This window comes from Coregonus clupeaformis, chromosome 5 (genome assembly GCF_020615455.1).
Source record: "Coregonus clupeaformis isolate EN_2021a chromosome 5, ASM2061545v1, whole genome shotgun sequence".
Lineage (NCBI taxonomy): Eukaryota > Metazoa > Chordata > Actinopteri > Salmoniformes > Salmonidae > Coregonus > Coregonus clupeaformis.
The window spans coordinates 9,599,608-9,624,592 of record NC_059196.1 but is presented as its reverse complement, the minus strand read 5'-3'; the positions used below and the strand labels follow the sequence as shown (position 1 = coordinate 9,624,592).

The window sequence follows — 24,985 nt, the reverse complement described above, 5'->3', positions numbered from 1 at the left end:
AGTTATTTTTTTCATTCCACTTCACCAATTTGGACTATTTTGTGTATGTCTATTACATGAAATCCAAATAAAAATCCATTTAAATTACAGGTTGTAATGCAACAAAATAGGAAAAACGCCAAGGGGGATGAATACTTTTGCAAGGCACTGTATACAGGATTTGGAGCAGTGCGGGGGCTGCCACACTGGATGCCCGGGGAGCTGTTGTTGTGGGGGGTTAAGTGCCTTGCTCAAAGGCACAACGGCAGGCAATGGCATCTAGGATTTGATACCAGCAACCCTTCGGTTGCCAGCTCACTTCCCGCCAGATTTTTCCTGTCGGACCCGGGATTCGATCTGGCAACCCTCCGGCTGCTGGCTCGCCCCTCTAACCGCTAGGATACCTGCCTATATAACTGGGAATATTATTCACCATACGTGTAAACATTTTGCATGGCCTTACAATGTTGAATAAAGACAATAGGACTTACAGGAAACCCTCAGAACAGTGATTTATGTTTTAAGAAATGTATTTATAGTGGAATAAAAATGACAACATAAGAAAATAAAGCATATAAAATATAGCAGCCAAATCCTGCCATCCCACACAGGGTCTCCCAGTGAAAGTCTCAGAGTGCTACTTCTACGTGACGATGCCTCAGCATTCCAATTCAACTCCCTTTAGCCTTCAAGGTAATTGGCAATCTTATTCCAACTACACTTGATTTAACGTCTGTAAATGTTTTCAATGCATAAAAGTTGGGAGCACAGAATCCCACTATCCATTCCCTAAACTTGGGAGTTCATCCAGCTGACCCCACGTTGTCTCAGTGTGCATCCCAAATGGCACCCCATTCCCTATATAGCGCACACTACTTTTGACCAGAGCAGGGAATAGCAAAAGAGTACCATTTGGAATGCAACCTCTGTGACCTAGCAACTACATATCATCTCTTTATAATAAACCTGCTAATTGAATTTTTGAATGTATCATTACTCATCGTGCCTGTAGACTTGTGTGCAGTATGTGTGTGCTTGTATGTGGATGTGTGTGTGTTCACAAAAGTTCAATTTGATGTGGATACTGGTTAAGCTGAGGGCTTGTAGAAATCGAGAGCCCCTGGAACCTCCACTGGGAAACCCTGGTTGAGCATTCTGTATTTACACACCTATGACATTAATGTTCCATAAGAGGCTGACACTATACCCTCTGTATTAGATAAAAATGTGTGCTGTACAGCTTTTTCTTTACCCTCTCTCTCTGTATCTATAGGAGCTCGAAAACAAACACACTGTACAGCAAACACCTCTCAGAGAATAGTCACACAGCAAAACCAGGACGACTTCACTCACAGGGTAAAACCTCTTGTAGAGCATAAAACATAATTTATTGACATTGTATGGAAAAATGTCGGACTGGTCTCTAGAGGTAAAATGAACAGACATTTGAGAAGAAATCGAATCCTTTGAAAACAGATGATGATCCCAAGTCTATTTGTAAAATCAAACTAAGGAATAGTATGGCTGTGCATACCACAAGTAAAGGAATTATTAAGTTGCAACACCATATTTGGTTTAATTGAGGGACTTTTACTGGGGAATATGAACCTCATATTTGTTGAGTGTGGTGGCATTGGTTCCTGATTTTCTAGCATTGAAGCAAGAGAACGTTCTTAAAAAGTGGTATTCAAAGTTGTGGTCACTGCAGTGGGGTCGGTAAAATGTTTAATGTTTAGAGTCCTTTCAGATTTAAGGTCCAGGTTCTAGAGTAGATGTGACAAATACAAATGAAGCTGACATACCTGGATGGCTCCAATCGAATACTTCGTCAAGATGGCCTGGTTTCAGGCACTCTTAACATATGAGTGGCACACCCTTTGGGCATTGTCAAGGAGACGGATCCATCAAAGCCTAATGTTGAAAGACAGAACATAGTTGTTCACTGTCGCCCACTCATTTTAGTCAATTTAGTAGAAAAGCACAGCCAAAACAATGAACCCCAAGGACACCACCAGCAACGTATAAAAGGAAAATGAGTAACATTACATGCTACATCGATGAATTTGCGATATGGTGCATTGAATAAATCAGCGTAAATAAAAAAAATCTAAGGAAAATGAAAATGAGCGTTTCTTATTGGACAAGTTCAAGTCTTGTTTCAGTCCTTTTTGTTCCGTTTGGTGCCAAATTAATATGACCCAGATCTTGCACTGAGGGTCTCTGTTGATGGTTAGAGGGATAGCTCACCCCAAAATGGAGGTTTGTAAGCCTTGAGCAATCTGCAGGCCTATGTCCTAAATTAATGGGAATAATTGGCACCATATCATTTTTCGAAATGCATTTTGCAGAATTTTACAAAACAAATGGTGATCCAGGAATAAATGCCACATAAAAGACTTCAAACCCCTCAGACTTATGAAAACGTCAGACAATGTTTCATTTTGGGTGGAGTTTTTAATAATCAAAGTAAAATTCCTGTAAAAACATTTACTGGGAGCGTTCAGTTTTAATTTGTTCTGGAATGTGTTGAATTCTTCCCTAATGCCACCATCTCAGTATGACTACCTCTGCAGTGTGACTATCTGCATTGCCTGTGTGTATTGTGTGTGTGTATTGTGTCTGTGTGTGTGTGTGTGTGTGTGTGTGTGTGTGTGTGTGTGTGTGTGTGTGTGTGCGCATGCCTGTGTGCCTGCATGTGTGAGTGTGTGCGTTCCTGCGCGCGTGCATGAGTGTGTGTCTGGGTCATGTCGAGGCAATGGTGCAGTACGATGACAAAGAGAGCGAGTTGAATGGAGAGCACAAATTGGGAATAGTGAACCAATACCAATCTCTTACAGTATATGGGATTCATATGAGACTGTATCCCACAGTGGGCAATGGGAAGAAACTCAAAATGGTGGTATGATGTGGTACCTAGTGTTGGTTATGACTCGTGAACTAGGGGCAATATTAAGAGACAGGTACCACACATGAGCAAAGGGAATGAATGAGGACTATTCCTGATTATATTGGGGTTCTTTGTGTCTCTGGGCAAATCGTTTGAACGGGAAACTCATTCTCCCCTCCAATCATCAGCATCATACCTGCTGACATGCGTTGCTGTCTTTCAGAAATACGTTTAAAACATATTTTCGTATAGAATATAGTCACTATTATAAAACAAATCATTGTGTTTGTTTTTATGTTCAGTTCTCTTTGTCGGCGTCGTCTCAAGGCCGTGGTGCGTCCCCATCGCTCAAGATCATATTTTCTGGGGGCACTTTCAAAGAATGATGCTGAATTGGAAGTCTTTTTCTATGTGTTCTCTGTTTGTAGCTCTGAAAAGGCAATAATGTCCACGGTTCTCGAGAAAAGAAAACATCGTATCGTCTCAGAGAACAATAGAATAGTAACAATATGATCAATATCAAGACCACAACAAAAGGATAAATAATTTAAAAACAAATCAACAATTAGCACAATGAGTGACAGAAAATACTGCATAGTACAAATGCCCCATAACCTGTGTCCTTCACATCCTAGACAGGGCATATGGCCTTCGAGACAGACTGCCCATACAGAGAGGTCGTGTCCCCTCTCACGGACATTCTCTGGTAGTCGCTATTGACATGTCCAACAGGAGTTCCATCACTAAGCCCCGGGCATCATTCCAGAGCTCCACAACTCAAAGATCCCTTCCAGGGGGGACGTGCCCAAAATGTCCACAGCCAAAGCCAATGCCCCAGCCGCCGTCCTCCCAAATCAAAAGCACCAGGACCAAATTAGCTCCTGTCACAGTACCACATGCTCCCTGTTGCCCCCGTGGAGAGGTGCCTACTGGGTACAGTAGTACAGTGGGTGTGTGGTGGTCTAGGTAGGTAAAGGGGTTGTCTAGGTCAAAAGGGGGTTCATTGTTATTCGGGTTCGCTGCTGTTGGTAGTTTTCTCCCACTCTATGCTCTCCTCGCTGTGGGTGGGAGAGGCGCCGTGACTGGGGCCTCCCCCGGGACGCATGCCGCGCAGCCCCTGGAAGCGCCGGCACTCGGGGCAGATGCGGATGTGGCTGCAGCCCTGTGCCACTAAAGCCGCCTCCTGCGCCAGTCTGTGGGAGAGGGGCTCGGAGAGGGGCAGGCTGGCAGCAGCGCCACACAGCTTGCCATTGCTCAGGCTGACGGCGGCGGCCCGTGCCCGTCGCTCCTCCAGGGGCAGGGGGCGAGGACGGAGCATGGTCGTCCCCCGCCGACGCCTCAGCTGTAGGCTGTCCCGGCACAGGACGATCCCCTGGAGCTCCCGTAGCATCTCCTCACACACCGACAGCTGCAACACACACAGGGAGAGAGAGGGAAGAGAGAGAGACCGGGAGATCTCACTGACACACTGCAAGATCAGAGACTGATGGACAGACGGACTGACAGACAACAGCTTCACAAATAGGATAGAATAGGATGTACTGGACATTTAAATGTGACAATATCTAACAAAAGGAACTTAAGACGTAGATTGTTGAGAAAATACAACAACAACCTAGGGTCTTCAAAGAAAAACAGACAACTGTACAACATTCTATACGGTACTTGATGGTTAAGTATTGACATATTTCCTCTAAATTGTTTAACATTCTTATATATTATATGAAATGATTGTGAAATATTGGTTCCATTGTAAAATGAGCCATTCTCATCTCCATAACATAAGACTAATCCCTGCCCTGCATTGCCCATATTGCTCAAACTGCATTCAATGGGTGTTACTGTATCTGTGTGTGCTGGTGTCCCTGTCCTCCTCTCCCAATGAAATCACACAGTGTCAGTGTGGACTAGACTACGTCAGGGTGAGGAGAACAGAGAAAGACATGATAATCACACATCACAGTGAGCTGTAGTCAGACAGTATAACTTTCTAACTGTGTTGGCCAAGGCATCTCCCTTTGTGCAATGTAATAGAAGGGAACATGGGCTATGAGCCATGCCATTATAACTGACAAAAATCAAACAAGTCAATCCAAATACGCACTTAGATAGATAGACAGTTTGTATGCATACACACTAACTTGATTGTTTCCTAGTCCCCCCAAAAATAAGTCAGGTGGCATAGGCTTTTCTGTACACATGCTGGTTTATTTTGAAATATTTATCACAGTGTTGTATCGGGAACAAATCCAATTGAAAACACAATCATATTTCGTAAAGAAAAACATGACAGAAAAATACAGCAGAAACTGAAATTAAATCCATTTCAAACCACAAAACTACGTCTCATTCAAATGTTCATTCAAAGGGGGCGGATTTTAGGTTGTTCAAGAATAAAAGCACAGCATTTGAAGCCACATTCACTACCAGTGGAGACAGCTGAGGTCTCCTACATAAAGACCTGTAGATAGATAGTTAGATACTGTATGTGAGGTATTATCTTTGGCTTTGTGCTGTAAGGTCTCGGAGGCAAATAAAGGCATGGCGCTCACTCGGCAAGGGGCTGGCAGGGATAGGCAGCGGTGTGATCCCCCTGTATGAGGCAGCATAGTGGGGCTTGTGGGGCTTGCTGCTCCTGGAGTTGAGCTGGGTCTGGGAGAAGAGAGCATCAGGGAGGGGAGAGGGAGACAAAGCAGATGCAGGTAAAATAGCCCTCTCTCACCTCTGTTCCGGGCGTCTGCCGCAGAAACCACATAAACTCCAGCACCGCCATGAAGATGGCCACCAGGAGACCACACACCAGCACCACGAAGATACCGCCTATGTTTTCCATGCCTAGCCCTGAGAGGGAGGGAGAGAGGGAGAGAGACAGAGAGAGAGAAATAGAGAAAGAGAGAGTCACAAACGCACGTACAAATACAATGCACATATACTGTATACACACACATGCCCACGCCCCACCACCACAAACATACACACACACACACACACACCACAGTCGGCATCACAGTGACCCTGATACTACACCTGTCTAAATAGGGTGAGTAAGATGAGAGGGGAGGACAAGAGGGAAGGATGGATAGAGAGAGAGAGAGAATGACAGATGGAGGAGTAATGGCACCTTTGGCACGGTGATCCTCCTCCTTTGGACACTTGCCACCATCCCACCATTTCCTCTTCAAGATCTCTAGACGGTTGTCTTCTTGCAGCTTGAGGATGGCAAGGTCAAACTCATCCCGGTACAGTGACCCTGAGGAGGGAGGAGATGTACAGAGGGTCACAGCACTGCAAAGACCATCTTGTCAATGAGTGAGCATCTAGTTATATTCCTGTAAAGTTTCCTGTAGCATGTGTTTTTATGTATTATGATGAGTACAGTTTACAAGAAGTGCTAGTCTATATGTGTGTGCGTAAACGTAACCTTCCTATGACCTATGTATTTGTTGGTTTGACTTTGAACAATAAAATATAGATTTTTCAAGCAAACTCCATTCCATACCAAGAGTCGCTGAAAATAATTTCACTCATTCCAGTTTGCTCCACTGTTCATGGACTTTGGAAGTGATGCAGTGACAGCATTTCCTTTTCATAAACACTGCACTAAGGAGAGTGAGCAGAGAAAACCCATACATTTGCCAATAAAATGCCCGCTCCAGTTGGAGTCGTGTAAATTCTGTCTTTTCTCTTACCCACTGCAATGCCGATGTATCCAACAGGCCTATCTGGGTGAGGTTACAATTGGTACTCTCTCCTTCTCCTACCTACCCACCCCTCCTTCTCCTCCATCCCCTTCTCTCCTACCCATCTTCCCTCCACCCTCTACACTTACCCACTGGCATGCCGATGCCGTAGCCCTTGGTATCCAGCAGACCTCCTATCTGGGTGAGGTTACAGTTGCGCTGGCGGTAGTACTCATTCATGGTGCTCTCTAGTAGGTAGGCATAGTTGGAGTTGACCACGCGGGCGATGCCCTCCTCCGTGCTCTTCACAAACACACTGGGCTGCTTGGAGTGCATGAAGTTCCACATGCGTTGGTATGTCTGGTAGCGCGAGTTCTGTGATATAGGGGGACGTGACAAGAAGAGGGAGAAGCACGGTCAGATCTGGTCTGATCTGAGGGCATGCTTTGGGCTCTGGAGCACAAAAGAGGCCCCATAGGAATCTAAAGGAGAGAGAGGAGCTCCCTCTCTCTCTGACTGTCTCTCTTTCTGTCTTTGTCTCTGTCTTTCTCTCTTGGTCCCTCTCTCTGTCTTTCTATACCCCCCCCCCCTCTCTCTTTCTCTTTGACAGGTGAAAGCCTCCTTTGAGGCCTGCTACATAGATGGACAGGGAAAGTCAGCAGCTGACCCACACTGCCTATCTCTCCAGGTGCAGCACTGAGCTTTCCTTCAGGGGGAAGAGGATATTGACAATCAGACAGGAAACAGATAAGTCATGGAGGTGGAGGTGGAGAGGGGGACAGACAGTGAGGTGACAGGGTCTAAGATAAGATCAGTGACAGGTCATCTATTATAGTGGAAGGAGCCGTGTGGGTGGAATGTATGTGTGTGTGCCCTTCACCTGGAAGAAGGTCATGGTGGATCCCCCGTGCATGGTGCCGTACTCGATGGCCGTCTGGTCAGCCAGGTCGTCCACTGACTCGATGGGCACCTCCATCCTCTGGACGGTGAGGAAGGCAGCCAGGTTGGCCGTGTAGGACGAGATGATGATCAGGGTGAACGCCCACCTGGAGGAATAGCGGGAGCAGCAGTCAGACATACCGACAGGGACTACCTCAGAGGTACAGTATTATGTATAGACTCACACAGACTACCTCAGAGGTACAGTATCAGCTATAGACTCACACAGACTACCTCAGAGGTACAGTATCATGTATAGACTCACACAGACTACCTCAGAGGTACAGTATCATGTATAGACTCACACAGACTACCTCAGAGGTACAGTATCATGTATAGACTCACACAGACTACCTCAGAGGTACAGTTAAGGTACAGTAGAGGTTAATGGGTCACTGTCTCAGGCAAAACCAATGAGTTGTGGCGTTCCGCAGGGGAGCGTGCACGGGCCTCTATGGTTTTTACTGTATATAAACGATATGAAAGATGCTTGCTCTTGCAATCGTTCCTTTATGCGGATGACTCTACACTTCTGGTGTCTCACAAAAGTAAAACTATGTTGGAGAGCATACTTAGCACAAAGCTTACTAACATTAGCAAATGGCTTGGAGATAATAAGCTATCTCTGCACTTAGGTAAAACTGAGGCAATTATTTTTTTGTCCAGACCTAAATTGTGTAGGTCCTCTGAAATCAGAGTGGAGTTAGGGGGTGAGGTGCTGCCTACTGAAACCTATGTTAGCTACCTGGGATGCATCCTTGATGGAAGCTTGGGAGATGTGAGCATGGCCACTAAAGTGCTAGGGAAGGTTAATGCCAGGACTAAGTTTTTGGCTAGAAAGTCCAAGCTGCTTGATAAGGACTCCATGAGAGTGCTAGCCACTGCCCTCATTCAATGCCATTTTGACCACGCTAGTACTTCCTGGTTTGGGGGCTTATCAGGGTATTATTGAAGGTGAGTACACGTACTCACATAGGCAGGAGCTGCTTTCAGGAACTCAACTGGCTGCCTGTTGAGGCCAGGGTGTCCCAGATTAGACTGGGTTTGGTTTACAGGAGTATTTATGGTTCTGCGCCCAGATATCTAACTGATTACTTTCCCCATGTTAGGGACGCACACAATCACAGCACCAGATCAGGTGTTGCTAATGTGTGCATATACAGGTTCAGGAGTAATGCTGGGAAAGGTACTTTCTTGTATACTGGAGCCTCAGAGTGGAATGAGTTGCCTTTGCCCATAAAAATGGCAGCTTTAAAAATAAAGTTAAAAACTGTTTGATGTCTGCTGTGCCCATATGAATGTACCCTTCGATTTACCTGCAATGATGAGATAGATGTTCTTCTTCTTTGTTTTTATGTTTTAGTATCTCGCTGTCATACCGTGTTCAACCGTGTTCGATCTTGCCTAGTCATCTCGTTTCAAGAGGACCACAATGGAAATAAGTCCCAGACTTTATTGTGTGTTATCCTCGATGTTTTTACTCATGTGCATGTATGGCTTTTTCAAGTTTTATGTGTGCTTGTTTTTTTAAATGGTCGAATTAATAAACTAAACTATGTATCAGCTCTAGACTCACACAGACTACCTCAGTGTCTACCAGGTATAGACTCACACAGACTACCTCAGTGTCTACCAGGTATAGACTCAGACATACAGACTACCTCAGTGTCTACCAGGTATAGACTCAGACATACAGACTACCTCAGTGTCTACCAGGTATAGACTCAGACATACAGACTACCTCAGTGTCTACCAGGTATAGACTCAGACATACAGACTACCTCAGTGTCTACCAGGTATAGACTCAGACATACAGACTACCTCAGCGGTACAGTATCAGGTATAGTATCAGACTCTGCAATTTTCCATGACCACGTGACCTGAATTGGAAATATTCAGGGCCCAGATGGTAGGCTAATTGGAGCAGATATGATCATAGTGATATGATCATAGTGTCGTCTTAAGGGAAACATGGGAAAATGTTACTTTGATGTTCCTGAAGCTGCAGTAGAGAGGTCAAGGCCACAGGCAAAAGGTTAACCTCTAATTAGCAACCGCTGATAAACCCTTTTCACACTACTAAACTGAACCTGCTCTAGCCTGCCTGGTTATACATCCACCATAGAACCATGCTGGAAATGATATATCTGAGCGACATTACGGTTCAGGTCTGCAAGATAGTGTGGAAAGCTTCTAGACAGATACATGTGCCGTATGTGTACAAGTGTCTAAGTCAGGCAGTGTGATTTAGCAAGTACACTATTACCCTTTTCACACTACTGTGCCAAACCAAGCTGTGCCAAGCCAAGCTGTACTGGATGGGGTTACACATCCACCATAGTTGCTGGAACTGTGCTGGAAAGGACCATGCGAGAAAAAAACTAATTTGTACTCACCATACTCCACTGACGCAGCGTGTGGAGAGGGCGCGGGGGGCAATGGTGGACCCCTGCTGCATGAATCCCCCCACGGGGAACCAGAAGCTGTTGCCCAGTGAGTATTGGTTGATGAGGAGGTTACAGCGCCCCTTCAGGCAGGGGTGGGGATTGTACCACTCGTAGGGGGTGAGTCTAAAGAGGCACACAGACACACAGACACACAGACACACACGCCCGCACGCACACAGTGAGAGAAATTAGAGGGGAAAAACAACAATTTAAACAGTCAGCGAAGCACAAAGTCACCTTGAATCCCATGAGGTGGTGTAACGTGTTTTTCAGTCCACCTGGGTCAGCTGATGTACACTCCCATACACCTGCTGCTGTCTGCTGTGAGTGAAAGCAGTCTAATAAGCCACTAAATATGCTTTACGGAGCAGAACGTTGAGCTGCCATTACAGCTTCCGGTATATTACTGTGTTTGTAGGATGATGCAAGTTCTAGAAACCTATAATTCATTGAATGCATGCTTTGACTACTCAGGCAAATCTCCAAGGGGAAAGCGTAATACAGAGCGTAACACATTGTATTTAGCTTCCTTCAACATACAAACGAGTAAAGAATAATTGACTTCCAACAAATCAAATCACTTAAAACGTGATGTCAGCACACCTTTGGCAACCCCTCCTCTCAGAATGTCTCATTACAGCTGTTGTCGTTGTCACTAGTCAGTGGGAGGTTGTTTTCTTGTATTGTTGCTTTTTAAATGTACCTGATTTTTCTTTCAGGCACAGCCACATGACATCAACATTTAATCAAGATGGTTCCACTTCCATCAACTTTCAAAATCATCACCTTTCAAAATGAGAAAGGTGTCAACCCACCCCCTTTTTCCCCCACAGAAATAAAATAACTCCTCTGTAGCTCAATTGGTAGAGCATGGCGCTTGTACCACCAGGATAGTGGGTTCGATCCCCGGGACCACCCATACGTAAAAATGTATGCGCACATGACTGTAAGTCGCTTTGGATAAAAGAGTCTGCTAAATGGCATATTATTATTATTACACAATAAATACATACATTATTACATCAAGTGGTTGCTGCCTGCTACTAAATCATCTCTCCTTCCTCCTGAAGTGTGCACTCGTTCACTACTCTATAGGGAATTTCCTATCAAATCCATGAACAAGTGCACAATTCGGGAGAAAGGAGAGATTATTGGGACACAACACATGTATAATTGTACTTTATATGACATGTCAGTTCCTCCAAAGCACCAGTAGATGTCAATGTGGAGCTGAGAGGAGTTGGAGGACTTACCTGGCCACCAGAAAGAGCACACAGCTGACTGCCAGGTAGGCTAGCAGCATGAAGAGCCACACCCCAGGGGAGAAAGGGTCTAGGAAGGAGAAGTAGCCAGGTCTGCGCCCCTACAACACACACGCACACGCACACACACACACACACACACACACGCACACACACACACACACACACAGAGCGAGAGAGAGGTGGTTAGCTTCATTACATACACACAGATACACCCTAAGCCAATACATCTGTAACAGATTTATCCCTATGACCGAGCGTTCACCAAAACTACAATCCCCTTGATAATAAGCAATACAACAAGCATGCAATGCAAATGCTCCCTGCCCCCAAAATATATTGCATGTGCGGCGAGGGGAAAGGATTTAAAGGCATCTAAAAATTCTAAATGATGAATTAATCCATAATTAGGCCTGGTTGAGGCCGGATATTCATTAATGTGTCTGTAATCACTAAAGCATTATTGTAATTGAGCAACATAGGAGGGGAGCTGGAGATTTCTAATTACAGTAGAGAGAATTAGGACTGGCCTGTCTGAGGAGCCTGCAGGCTACCAGCTTGCCTTGTGAAAATGATCCATTTATGGTGCCAGCGTCCCTGTACTCTCTGATAGAGACTCTGTAATGGTACTCAAACTGGTCAGAGGCCATTCTAGTTTTAGAGAGAGTCTTGAAACGAGAAAGGGTAGTGTGTATATTTTTTTAGGATGTGACCACCGGGTTCAAACTCGGGTCTCCTGCATGCCACAATACAGTCTTAGGCCACTGAGTTAAAGGCATTCCAAACCACCTCAGCTACAAAGGCAGGACGTACAATTAAAAGGTAATGCCAATATCGGTATAATGCAGTGACAACTCCTGCAAGAGTATATATTTGAAAAGTAACTAGGTGAAGGTTGTGCTGACACGAGGTGTCTTGTGGTCATCCAATCTGGTGCCAAGTGAAGCGAGCGTTTTGTTTACAGCGCTACTCTATTTAATTCCCTGTTTAGTTGCCACTAACGGACCATTAAGGAAGAGCAGAGCTGTTGAGGAAACAGCACAACACTAGCAGATGGTGTAGTGAAAAGATCAGAGCGAGAGAAATGGAAAGAGAGGGATGGATGGAGGGAGATAGAGCCAGAGAGAGAGAGAGGAAGAGAAAGAGAGATGGGACATGCTGTTCACTAATCTTTACTGTGATGTGGTTGTTTAAGAGTTGGAGAGGACATTGGCCTGTGTGATATACAGCTCGACTTTCAAGAAGTAACAGCAGTACGTAGAACAAAAATGTAGGCACACCTGATGTAATGTACAGTGGGGGAAAAAAGTATTTAGTCAGCCACCAATTGTGCAAGTTCTCCCACTTAAAAAGATGAGAGAGGCCTGTAATTTTCATCATAGGTACACGTCAACTATGATTTTTTTTCTCCAGAAAATCACATTGTAGGATTTTTTATGAATTTATTTGCAAATTATGGTGGAAAATAAGTATTTGGTCAATAACAAAAGTTTCTCAATACTTTGTTATATACCCTTTGTTGGCAATGACACAGGTCAAACGTTTTCTGTAAGTCTTCACAAGGTTTTCACACACTGTTGCTGGTATTTTGGCCCATTCCTCCATGCAGATCTCCTCTAGAGCAGTGATGTTTTGGGGCTGTCGCTGGGCAACACAGACTTTCAACTCCCTCCAAAGATTTTCTATGGGGTTGAGATCTGGAGACTGGCTAGGCCACTCCAGGACCTTGAAATGCTTCTTACGAAGCCACTCCTTCGTTGCCCGGGCGGTGTGTTTGAGATCATTGTCATGCTGAAAGACCCAGCCACGTTTCATCTTCAATGCCCTTGCTGATGGAAGGAGGTTTTCACTCAAAATCTCACGATACATGGCCCCATTCATTCTTTCCTTTACACGGATCAGTCGTCCTGGTCCCTTTGCAGAAAAACAGCCCCAAAGCATGATGTTTCCACCCCCATGCTTCACAGTAGGTATGGTGTTCTTTGGATGCAACTCAGCATTCTTTGTCCTCCAAACACGACGAGTTGAGGTTTTACCAAAAAGTTCTATTTTGGTTTCATCTGACCATATGACATTCTCCCAATCCTCTTCTGGATCATCCAAATGCACTCTAGCAAACTTCAGACGGGCCTGGACATGTACTGGCTTAAGCAGGGGGGACACGTCTGGCACTGCAGGATTTGAGTCCCTGGCGGCGTAGTGTGTTACTGATGGTAGGCTTTGTTACTTTGGTCCCAGCTCTCTGCAGGTCATTCATTAGGTCCCCCCCGTGTGGTTCTGGGATTTTTGCTCACCGTTCTTGTGATCATTTTGACCCCACAGGGTGAGATCTTGCGTGGAGCCCCAGATCGAGGGAGATTATCAGTGGTCTTGTATGTCTTCCATTTCCTAATAATTGCTCCCACAGTTGATTTCTTCAAACCAAGCTGCTTACCTATTGCAGATTCAGTCTTCCCAGCCTGGTGCAGGTCTACAATTTTGTTTCTGGTGTCCTTTGACAGCTCTTTGGTCTTGGCCATAGTGGAGTTTGGAGTGGGACTGTTTGAGGTTGTGGACAGGTGTCTTTTATACTGATAACAAGTTCAAACAGGTGCCATTAATACAGGTAACGAGTGGAGGACAGAGGAGCCTCTTAAAGAAGAAGTTACAGGTCTGTGAGAGCCAGAAATCTTGCTTGTTTGTAGGTGACCAAATACTTATTTTCCACCATAATTTGCCAATAAATTCATTAAAAATCCTACAATGCGATTTTCTGGATTTTATTTTCTCAATTTGTCTGTCATAGTTGACGTGTACCTATGATGAAAATTACAGGCCTCTCTCATCTTTTTAAGTGGGAGAACTTGCACAATTGGTGGCTGACTAAATACTTTTTTTCCCCACTGTAAACAGTTGCCTAGGAGAATCAAAAATGAAAGTGCAGAGTGAAAGGGACTGACAAAGCGAAGGTCTGTGTGACCAAACTGTATTTTATCAGGTTAGACCTTGAAAGTCTTATAGTAGTATGTTTGTATTCTCTTTGCATTTCTATCAAGTATCACTCAGCCAACCATTCTATTTGCTTGTGTAAAGCCACTGAGCATTTTCTACTCTTGTCCTGTATTCAACAGTAGCTCATTCCCTGTGGCCCTCCAGGCATCTCAGCACAGCAGTGTTAAAATCCTTGAGCTAATGTGCGCTAATGTGATTAGCATGACTTTTGTAAGTAACAGCAAACTTTCCAGGACATTGACATGTCTTATATGGGCAGAAAGCTTAAATTCTTGTTAAAGTGCACTGTCCAATTTACAGTAGCTATTAAAGTGAAAAAATACCATGCTATTATTTGAGGAGAGTGCACAACAACAAAAAACTTATCACGGCAACTGGTTTGATACGTTCACCTCTGAAGGTAAATAATGTACTTACATTCAGTAATCTTGCTCTGATTTGTCATCCTAAGGGTCCCAGAGATAAAATGTAGCATAGTTTTGTTTGATAAAATCCATTTTTATATTCAAATGTAGGAACTGGGTTCTACAGTTTGAACCCCTGCTGTCTCTGGCTCAACACCCACCCCGCCCGGCCATCTAGATGTGTGAAAGTTAGTGTATAAGCTAATGATCCATCATGTATGACATTCCTGGGAGTGTGTAAACTTACATTTTGTATTACCATATCATTTTTGTATGTTCTCTATAGTTATGTACTTTAAAAAGTATCCATTGACCAATTCGGCATATTTGGGCAGACGACACAAAATAGTCCAGTATTGCAATGCTTCACTGGATCAATCTGAAACTTTGCACACACACTGCTGCCATCTAGTGGGCAAAATCTAAATTGCACTTAAACTGCAATATTATATTGCGGCCTTTCTCTTGCGTTTCAAAGATGATGGAACAAAAAAAACATTAGAAAACGCATGTTTTTTTGTTTGTATTATCTTTTACCAGATCTAATGTGTTATATTCTCCTACATTAATTTCACATTTCCACAAACGTCAAAGTGTTTCCTTTCAAATGGTATCAAGAATATGCATATCCTTGCTTCAGGTCCTAAGCTACAGGCAGTTAGATTTGGGTATGTCATTTTAGGGGAAAATGGGGAAAAAAGGATCCGATCCTTAAGAGGTTATGTATAAAATGGGAAATTACAAGGTTGTAAAATGTTGTTGACCTCTAAAACACCATTTAAGACTGATTAATTTACTAATATGTTGCTGTTTTACAATTTTAAGAATTCTTGAAAAATATGCTCTACCAGGCGATTGAGTTGCCCATTAAAGGAATGCTATTAAGCCAAAGCTAGTGATAATGGACAACAGAGAAATATTGTTCTGATATTTCTTTGTCTGTGCAAATACAAAAATCATTTCAAATCCATTATTTACTGTCTGCCTGCAAATAAACTGTAAATGCATTAATTTACATGCATTTTAATATTCATATTTTGACACACAAATGTATCATACTTTATTAATATTTGATATCAGTCCTCATTTAACTAGGCCTATCTTCCATTATAAGTAAATTAAGCAGATATACAGTGCCTTCAGAAGGTATTCAGACCCCTTGACTTTTTCTACATTTTGTTACTTTACAGCCTTATTCTAAAATGGATTAAATTGTTTCTTTTCCTCATAAATCTACACAAAATACCCCATAATGACAAAGCAAAAACAGGTTTTTAGAACATTTTGCTAATTTATTACAAATAAAACATTAAATAATTAAATTTACATAAGTATTCAGACCCTTTACTCAGTACTTGGTTGAAGCACCTTTGGCAGCGATTACAGCATCAATTCTTCTTGGGTATGACGCTACAAGCTTGGCACACCTGTATTTGGGGAGTTTCTCCCATTCTTCTCTACAGATCCTCTCAAGCTCTGTCAGGTTGGATGAGGAGCGTTAAAGCACAGCTATTTTCAGGTCTCTCCAGAGATGTTCGATCGGGTTCAAGTCCAGGCTCTGGCTGGGCCACTCAAGGACATTCAGAGACTTGTCCCGAAGCCACCCCTGCATTGTCTTGACTGTGTGCTTAGGATCGTTGTCCTGTTGGAGGGTGAACCTTCTCCCCAGTTTGAGGTCCTGAGGACACTGGAGCAGGTTTTCATCAAGGATCTCTCTGTACTTTGCTCCGTTCATCTTTCCCTCGATCCTGACTAGTCTCCCAGTCCCTGCTGCTGAAAAACATCCCCACAGCATGATGCTGCCACCACCATGCTTCACCGTAGGGATGGTGCCAGGTTTCCTTCAGACGTGACGCTTGGCATTCAGGCTAAAGAGTTCAATCTTGGTTTCATTAGACCAGAGAATCTTGTTTTTCATGGTCTGAGAGTCTTTAGGTGCCTTTTGGCAAACTCCAAGTGGGCTGTCATGTGCCTTTTACTGAGGAGTGGCTTCCGTCTGGCCACTCTACCATAAAGGCCAGATTGGTGGAGTGCTGCAGAGATGGTTGTCCTTCTGGAAGGTTCTCCCATCTCCACAGAGGAACTCTAGAGCTCTGTCAGAGTTACCATCGGGTTCTTGGTCACCTCCCTGACCAAGGCCCTTCTCCCCCGATTGCTCAGATTGGCCGGGCGGCCAGCTCTAGGAAGAGTCTTGGTGGTTTTAAACATCTTCCATTTAAGAATGATGGAGGCCACTGTGTTCTTGGGGACCTTAAATGCTGCAGAAATATTTTGGTATCCTTCCCCAGATCTGTGCCTCGACACAATCCTGTCTCGGAGCTGTACGGACAATTCCTTCGACCTCATGGCTTGGTTTTTGCTCTGCATGCACTGTCAACTGTGGGACCTTATATAGACAGGTGTTTGCCTTTGCAAACAATGTCCAATCAATTGAATTTACCACAGGTGGACTCCAATCAAGTTGTAGAAACATCTCAAGGTTGATCAATGGAAACAGGATGCACTTAAGCTCAATTTCGACTCTCATAGCAAAGGGTCTGAATACTTATGTATATAAGATATTTCTGTTTTTTATTTTTAATAAATGTGCAAACATTTCTAAACACCTGTTTGTGCTTTGTCATTCTGGGGTGATGTGTGTAGATTGCTGAGGATTTATATTCATTTAAATCAATTTTAGAATAAGGCTGTAACGTAACAAAATGTGGAAAAAGTCAAGGGATCTGAATACTTTCCGAAGGCACTGTAATTTAAATGAAAAAGTCTATGCAAATTCCAATACAAAATTAATTTACTCTAATTAGGCAACTCAAACGGCTGGTTGCGATGATTGCGATGCATTATTTATCAAAGTTTATGTCATGCAAACAAAACGTATCCATTAATGGCCTATATTGAGGCTAAATACACATATTTAGCAGAACAATACTTTTTTTGATATTTTTCTTTGGGGTGTGCCAGTTAAAGGGTTAAGTTGGTAACATGTAATTCTGTGTGTGTGTGTACTGGGCGATGGAGGGAGGGGAGGGAGGGATGGCAAGGTGTGATGGTACGTTTGTTTCTTCTCAAATAGGAGAGAGAGCCCCCTCAGGCTGTCAGGAAGACCTCTGAGGTGCCAGTCATCTGCACCTACTGTAGTCAAGGTGGGCATCACGACTGGCGAAGGCAGCTACGAGCACAACAGGTCTTTTTTTGGTAACATTTGATTTGAAGCCTGCAGGTATAATGGTTTGTTACTTGCAAGTATGCGCCTATGACTTATTATACAGTTTATAATATGTAATGACTCTATTTTTTAGGACTATTTAGACATTGCGGGAAAGCGGGAATTGAACCCTGGTCTCCCGGATCATGTGCCAAAAGTCAGGACTGTTACCACTCGACCACGGGCTCTGCACTGCACAACAGGTCTCTGACTGTACTCGACTGTATCCAGGCATGCATGGCGCTCTGACTGGATAGGGAGGTCTTTATTGGACATGGGCTTTATAGAGTGTAATCATCATCATCATCATCTCATCAAATGGAGAACCGGGGGAGAGGAAGAGAGGAGACGGGAGGCGCCGGTTGTGACAACTGCCTCATTGCCCGTGCTGATTTTACAAGCCAATCCAAACAATTGGAAATGAAGCGTTATACAAACTCCTCTCCCCGTAGGCTACTTTGTGTTAAGTGGCGGGATATAAGACCTTTAGCACAGAGTTTCTCAACCCAGAAGCGCAACATCGCGAGACTTCCGGGAACGCTTGCGAAGCAGACCAAGCAGACCAGGCCGGGGTTTGATGTTTGAGAAGTCAGTGAGAGAAGTGAAAACTTCTTCCTTAGTTGTTAATTTTCTCGAAATCTAAAGGCACAACCTAGATTCGAGCCAATGTCTGAAGTAGCTGAACTTGTTTTTAGTCCAACCTTGTGAAAGTGACAAATCAACACGTTTTCATTTTTGTCAAAAACAACTTCATATCAAAGGAGTGCCTTCGATTTGACGGCCTGCACATGCGCAGTTTGGAACGAAACGACTGTTAGACCGGATGACGTGTTTCTGCGCATGAGCTTAGCTAGCCAACGTCGCCATGACGTTGCCTAAAAGTGTGATCGGGGATTTCTATTGGAGAAGCAGTTTCTGCCTATCTTCATCCTGTACTGTCTTTGCCTTTAGTGAGTGGGGTCACGTTCAAGGATTTCACCAGCATATCCCTCCTCCCTCCCCTTATTGTCATTCCCCACGTATTCAACCTAGGTGGGAGGCATGACTGCTCTACAGAAACACACTGAGTGAAGGAGAGTAACCAGTTTTCTTTCAAACGCCAGCCACCTTGAGAGATGCGTCCCTATTTGTGGTCCGCCACTCGCCATTCGCATCCCTGCTATTATGGTCTCCATGACTACGGAGGTGGAGGAGTTCTGTTTATGTGGCGAGGGGTTGGGGGGGGGGCTGCTGATTAGCCGCAGTCCCAGATTCCATCAGTGCTCGCTCTCGTAGGATGTCTGGGACGGTTGGGAGGGAGAGGGGAAGCGGGGAAGGTTTGGCGAGGTTGGAGGGGGGCAGACACACTCAATCAGGATCGCAGTGCCACACTCCCACAGGGCAGCTCGTGAATGTGACACCGCTCCCCTCTCTACCAACCCCCTAATTAACTTGTGGGTCTAATTAGGTTTTTAATCTCTATACACACCCTCAATAGTCTCTCTTGCTCTCTCCATTCTCTCTCTCTGTCTCTCTCTGTCTCTTTCTGTCTTTACTACTACTACTAGGAGGGAGGGATTGGTGGAAAGATGTCCACAGAACATAGAAGTGGGGGGTGATGAGAAAGGGGGTTTGATGAAACAAGTGGACAGATTGGTGGAGTGGTCAAGAAGGATTTAGGGTAATCAAAAGAGGACCATCGCGCTCTCCCAAAACACTTTATAAAACAAACCAGTTAATCAAGATAAGCAAAAAGAGATTAAGAACGCACAGGTGCACACACACACACACAATTGGGGTGCACCATGGACAGAAATTAAACAGTAGTAGGCAGGGCCAGACTAACTCATTTGGGGCCCCAGGGCATCTACCTCTAAGGCCATACAGCAGGTAATTCAAAATCAACAGGCATCTCTATTTTATTCAGTTTTCCATTGTTATTGATCAGGCTGAGAATTTCAATTAAAGTCTGAAATAAGCAGCAGGCGCAATTGTAGAAATCACTGCGTCAGAGATCAATAGCTAGTGGATTAAACCTAAACAAGTGCAGTCACAGAAATTCTAATATTGAATGGTGGAGCTGGAGCCTTGTAGCTCTGTGTGAGACCTAAGAGATTGCCAAGGGGCGCTGGGAGGGAGGGAGTCCTGGGTAGAGAGATGAAGAGAGAAGAAGGAGACACCAGGGACAGGTACTGTGCAAAGACTCCAGACAGACAGACAGACAGACAGACAGACAGACAGACAGACAGACAGACAGACAGACAGACAGACAGACAGACAGACAGACAGACAGACAGACAGACAGACAGACAGACAGACAGACAGACAGACAGACAGAGAGAGAGATCAGTGCAGAGATATCAGTGCAGCAGACTCTCACACTTTGTAGTTAGTCTCTTCCGCCTTTCACTCCTGATCTTAAGCAGTGGAGGCTCCTCATCTCTCTCTGCCAGTTACCTTACGCTCCTCATCCCATCCCTCTATCCTTCCGCCTCCCTGTCTGTCTGTCTGTCTGTCTGTCTGTCTGTCTGTCTGTCTGTCTGTCTGTCTGTCTGTCTGTCTGTCTGTCTGTCTGTCTGTCTGTCTGTCTGTCTGTCTGTCTGTCTGTCTGTCTGTCTGTGCCGACATTGTTAGGGCAGTGGGAGTGTGTGTGTGTCAATCTTGCACTGCAGTGTGTGTGGGCTTCTCCTCTCCTCCCTCCCGCCACGTCAGCTCGCAGGAACACACAGATGAGCACGTTCCAACGCGTCAGCAGTAGCAGCAGCCTGCCGCAGAGGTGATACGGCAGCCCACTTACTGTGCACCTGCTGCTATCGATTCATTCAACCAACTGTTGGCCCAATGGAGCCTCTCTCCTGGCAGCTGCACCTATTAGCACCAGGAAAAGGGGAGGGACGCAGATGGGGGGACAGGGGAGACAGGGAGGACAGGGACGGCTGGAGTAAATGCCCTACTGGGACGCCATAATCATGTTTTTACACGCCGCCGCTCGGTCCAAAGCGGCTCCATCCGGCCGATGGCCAGCGGAGAGACCAGCGTGTCTCCTTGGATTTGGGAGAAGGCCTTTGATTAATGGTTGGCTGGTGTTAACATAGGGGTATTGGATTTCCACAACTGTTGCCTGGGTCTTGTTCTATACGCAGGGATCAGGGGTGTTATTGGTGCGAATTAGATCCCAGTCACAATCAGAGGAGAAGTGGGATTGGGAATGAAAGGTCGATTCACACCAGCATATCACAGAGCAGAGCACACCATCTGTTACTCTGGCGGAGGTAGAGAGAGGAGAGGGATGTAGTGAGAGGAGGAGAGGCGCTGAACGGGCTCCCAGACCGAGGCTGATGATTGGTCGCTAGGTCATTAGCATCGGTCCACTGACTGCCGTGGTGCGAGATGTTTGTAGGGGTCAGGGGTCAGCCAGGTTGTTTGTAGGGGTCGGAGAGGTCAGAGGTTAGTCTTACCAAGTGTACACGGTACATGATGCTGATTCCCAGGGTCATAAAAGGCTTGGAGAAATCGATGACCTTCTCCCTCTCTGCGGTTATGGTGAGCCCCGCTACAGCCAAATCCGCTTTCTGGAATAGACACACACACACACACACACACACACACACACACACCACACCAACCATTCAGATAAGCACAGATAGGTACATCTACAGTAGCAAAAGTTGGGTTGTGGTGGTGGAAAATGCATGGAAAGTTAAATGAAATAGTAAGTAGGCTACTAGTGTAATTCCACTCCTACTGTACTGCCATTGTTGTCTGTGATGCCTAGTCTGCCAGCAGTGTGTAGCATAATCCACCATTGGCTTTGTGTCCAAGACCTGACTCATGCAGGGCACCAGGGAGAACAGAGTGTAGAACAGAGGGGAGCGCTATGTCCCAAATGACACCCTATTCACTATGTAGTGCACTACATCTGAGCAGGACCCATAGGGCTTTGGTCAACATTTGTGCACTATATAGTGTGAGAGTTCAGTGACCAGCCGGAGGAAGACGGCACGACAGCACCCTCCTCAGGGGATAGGTACTCAGTGTAAAGCCAATTAGCACACAGCTGGGCCCACTAATTGCTTTGTGTCTTCCTCTATATAGGTGTGCCAGGAGAGGAGCTGGGAGAGATTTGGGAGTAGAGACAGGGACCTGTGAGGACGTCGTATTGTCCTACCTCAGAGAAAGCTTCTTCGTCTGGGGCCCCTTGTCTCTCTGTTAACCAAGGCAGACTATAGATAGAGAGAAGCGTTCCTCCTGTAACTGTATGTGTAGACGATCGTCTAAAGACAGGAGGAGCCATTTGTTGTTTTACTTTCCCTTTTTGGGCCACTGCCTTTTGGTCAACGGCTTAGTTTGTAAATTGTTTTGTTACGCTGTTGTTTCAGCGTTGGACGTTACCCTGTATTGGAATTATTTTGTCAGGCAAAAGAACCCGTTCAGTAACAATACAAAAGAAAAGGAACCACAACCACTGCCTCTGGTCTGTTCATTTCATGCCTCCCGCTTGTTTTAGGGAGCTTTGGACAAGCTGATCCGTTCACAATAGGGAATAGGGTGCCATTTGAGACACATATTAGAACAGAGTGCAATGTTTTTGCAAGCAGGCAAAGGGCAGATTGTTAGGACAAATCACTTGACACAGCAGCCAGTCAATCAGCCAGCCAGGCAGAGCCAGTCAGTAAGCAAGCCAGTCAGCCAGTGCTACTGGGCATGGTAGGGCTGTGGCGGTGGCTGGTCGATCCCACTAATCATCCGACGCTGCAAAGTACATCTGCCAGGGATTTTCATCTCCCCCGGGACCCTGTGAAACCCTACGCTGCTCTTTGTCCTTTGCATTCGGAAAATAAGAGGATTGTCAGAGCTCAACTCTAAATGAGAGGAGAGCCTGCCTGCCTACAGTGCTGGATCCGACCGTCAGCATTCATGACCCCATTGTTTTTTTCTTTTTTACCCATCAGCCCCTTTTCTGATTGTCGGTCCAAGTGAGTGTGCCCCCTGTTAACTTGGCTAGAAGGCTCTGTCCAAAAGAATCTGTGGAAATATTTTGCTCTGATAGCACACCCATCATCAGTTAGGGCGATGCCATCACGGTCACAGTGCACGTTGACACACTAAATAACTTAACTAGCAAACAAATTTGGACCAATCAAGAAGAACAACTTTGCTTGATTTACAGTATAGACAGTAGTGTAGTTGTAGGTAGAAATAAGCAGAAGGTTTAGTGTCAAGGCTAGCCCTGGGTCTTGTTATGTTGTAATGTACCCTGTCAAGTGGGTATCATACACCTTTCATTGTACAGTAGGTGGTCCTATGAGGGACTCTGGCTATCATATGCCTTTGCCTTGATCTGAGAGCAGCAGTTGAGAACACAGACAGAGAGAGAGCGGAGGTGTGCAGGGGAAGGCTTTTCACAGCTTCACTCTGTTTGAGTACACGCCCCTGGAGGAGTTGACCAGTCCTGTCCAGAATAACTTGAACAGCAAAAACAGAGCTCCGGGTGCTAACACAGTGGTGAAAAAGGTCTGGAAGGCTTTTTAGTGGTTGTTTGACAGTATTTTCACTGACAACAACTCTGAATGAACGAGCAAAACCAGGCATTTAGCCAACCCCCAGCCAGCCCAAAAGCAACAACAAAAAGTATCTAGGCAAAAAAAAATCAACAAAAGAAAGAATTCACTCCTCCTTTGAAAAATGAACACGGAACCGTAGCTGCTACTGAAATATTAATGCACCTATTGAATATTAATATTGATTACTGGACTCTAACAGCTATTCAAAGTGTGTGGGGGGAGAGAGAGAGATAGAGAAAACACACTGTATAAAGTCAGCTTTTAAATAATGCATCGTTGTATTCTTTCCCCATGCCACCACACTTGTTTCCAGTTTTGCTCTTTCATTAGATGGTGCCCCGGAAAAAAAAGAGATAGGAAAAAAAAATCAAAGCCGTCCCTACGGCTGCTGAATAATTCATTGAGTTAGAGGTTCCCCACTGTACGTGGCATTTCATCTCCCTGCTAGGGCTTTGTCTCCATCTCTATGGCTGCTTAAAGTAAAGCCCCCGTCCCCAGCTAGCAGACTGTAGCCTTGCATAGGAAGCTTGTGGAAAGCTGGGCCATACGTTCTCTTCTCTCAGCGTTCGCTCTACTTTTCTGTGTTAACCCTGTCAGCCGCTATAGGCTAGCTACAGTACAATCTCTCTCTTCTCCTCCCCTCCCAGCTCCTCTCCCCCTCCCTCTCAACTATAACCCAGTCATCCACTTACTCCCTCCTTTCCAGTCTGAGGGTCTCTCCAGAGAGTGGCAGGGACTCAGTGATCCCACACCTTCCTGCGCTGTCTCCCCTCGACCTTCACCCTCTCCGACGTTGCTTGGTACTCCGGCACTCCGTAGCAGTATCGTATGAGGCGCAATTAGACCGAGTGGAGACCGAGTACGCAATCCTTTCTTTATTTCCTTAAGGGCTTTGAATCTCCAGTTCCTGGTTAGCTGGGCCCATTTAAAGAAATGTCTGGGTTGTGTGTGTCTGCTAACGGGTGGCTGGGGCTAATTGAGATTCATTAGGACAGATGAGATGTTTCCGAGTGAGAAGGGTGAACAGAACACAGCCATGGCTGCGTCCCAAATGGCACCCTATTTGACCAGAGCACCTGGTCAAAAGTAGTGCACTATAAAGGGAATAAGGTGCCATTTGGGACGCAACCCAAGACTCTGTGTCATCTGAATCAGGCATTATCTGGACTAATTAACAGCCTTCCTCGTCCTCCTCATCATCCTCACATGTCTGTATGGTTACATCCCCTCACTGTAGGATGCTCTGAATGTGAAAACCTCAATCAATAGCTCTGGGCACTACTTTTCTAGATCACATCACTGGGGACATGTGTTACTACGAGACACTCAGCCTATCACGTATCAGATGGAATAATTTGACCCTGGAGTCCTCAGAGACACACTATGCCTGCACACATAACACCCACATTTAGGCCCCATACACACTAAAGTTATACAACTGATGTAACGCATTTGGCATAACGGTTGTAATACAACAGAGAGCTTTTCTACCAAAAATAATTACACAAGCATTGTGGTGACAGCACACATTTTTACATTTACGTCATTTAGCAGACGCTCTTATCCAGAGCGACTTAAAGGAGCAATTAGAGTTAAGTGCCTTGCTCAAGGGCACATCGACAGATTTTTCACCTAGTCGGCTCAGGGA

General features: G+C 45.1%; 1 protein-coding gene across 1 annotated transcript in view; it reads right to left on the bottom strand.

Annotated features, from left to right (window-relative positions):
- Positions 1 to 2,642: 2,642 nt before the first annotated feature.
- The window catches only part of LOC121560857 (glutamate receptor ionotropic, kainate 4-like), a 478,252-nt gene continuing 455,909 nt past the window's right edge, over positions 2,643 to 24,985 (bottom strand). Inside the window, exons 14-21 of the mRNA XM_041873701.2 lie at positions 21,232 to 21,345; positions 11,186 to 11,295; positions 9,882 to 10,055; positions 7,427 to 7,592; positions 6,696 to 6,921; positions 5,988 to 6,116; positions 5,589 to 5,707; positions 2,643 to 4,274 (exon numbers count right to left, since the gene is read on the bottom strand). Coding sequence (XP_041729635.2) covers positions 3,873 to 4,274; positions 5,589 to 5,707; positions 5,988 to 6,116; positions 6,696 to 6,921; positions 7,427 to 7,592; positions 9,882 to 10,055; positions 11,186 to 11,295; positions 21,232 to 21,345 — 1,440 coding nt within the window. The 3' untranslated portion in view covers positions 2,643 to 3,872. The remainder of the gene's footprint in view (positions 4,275 to 5,588; positions 5,708 to 5,987; positions 6,117 to 6,695; positions 6,922 to 7,426; positions 7,593 to 9,881; positions 10,056 to 11,185; positions 11,296 to 21,231; positions 21,346 to 24,985) is intronic.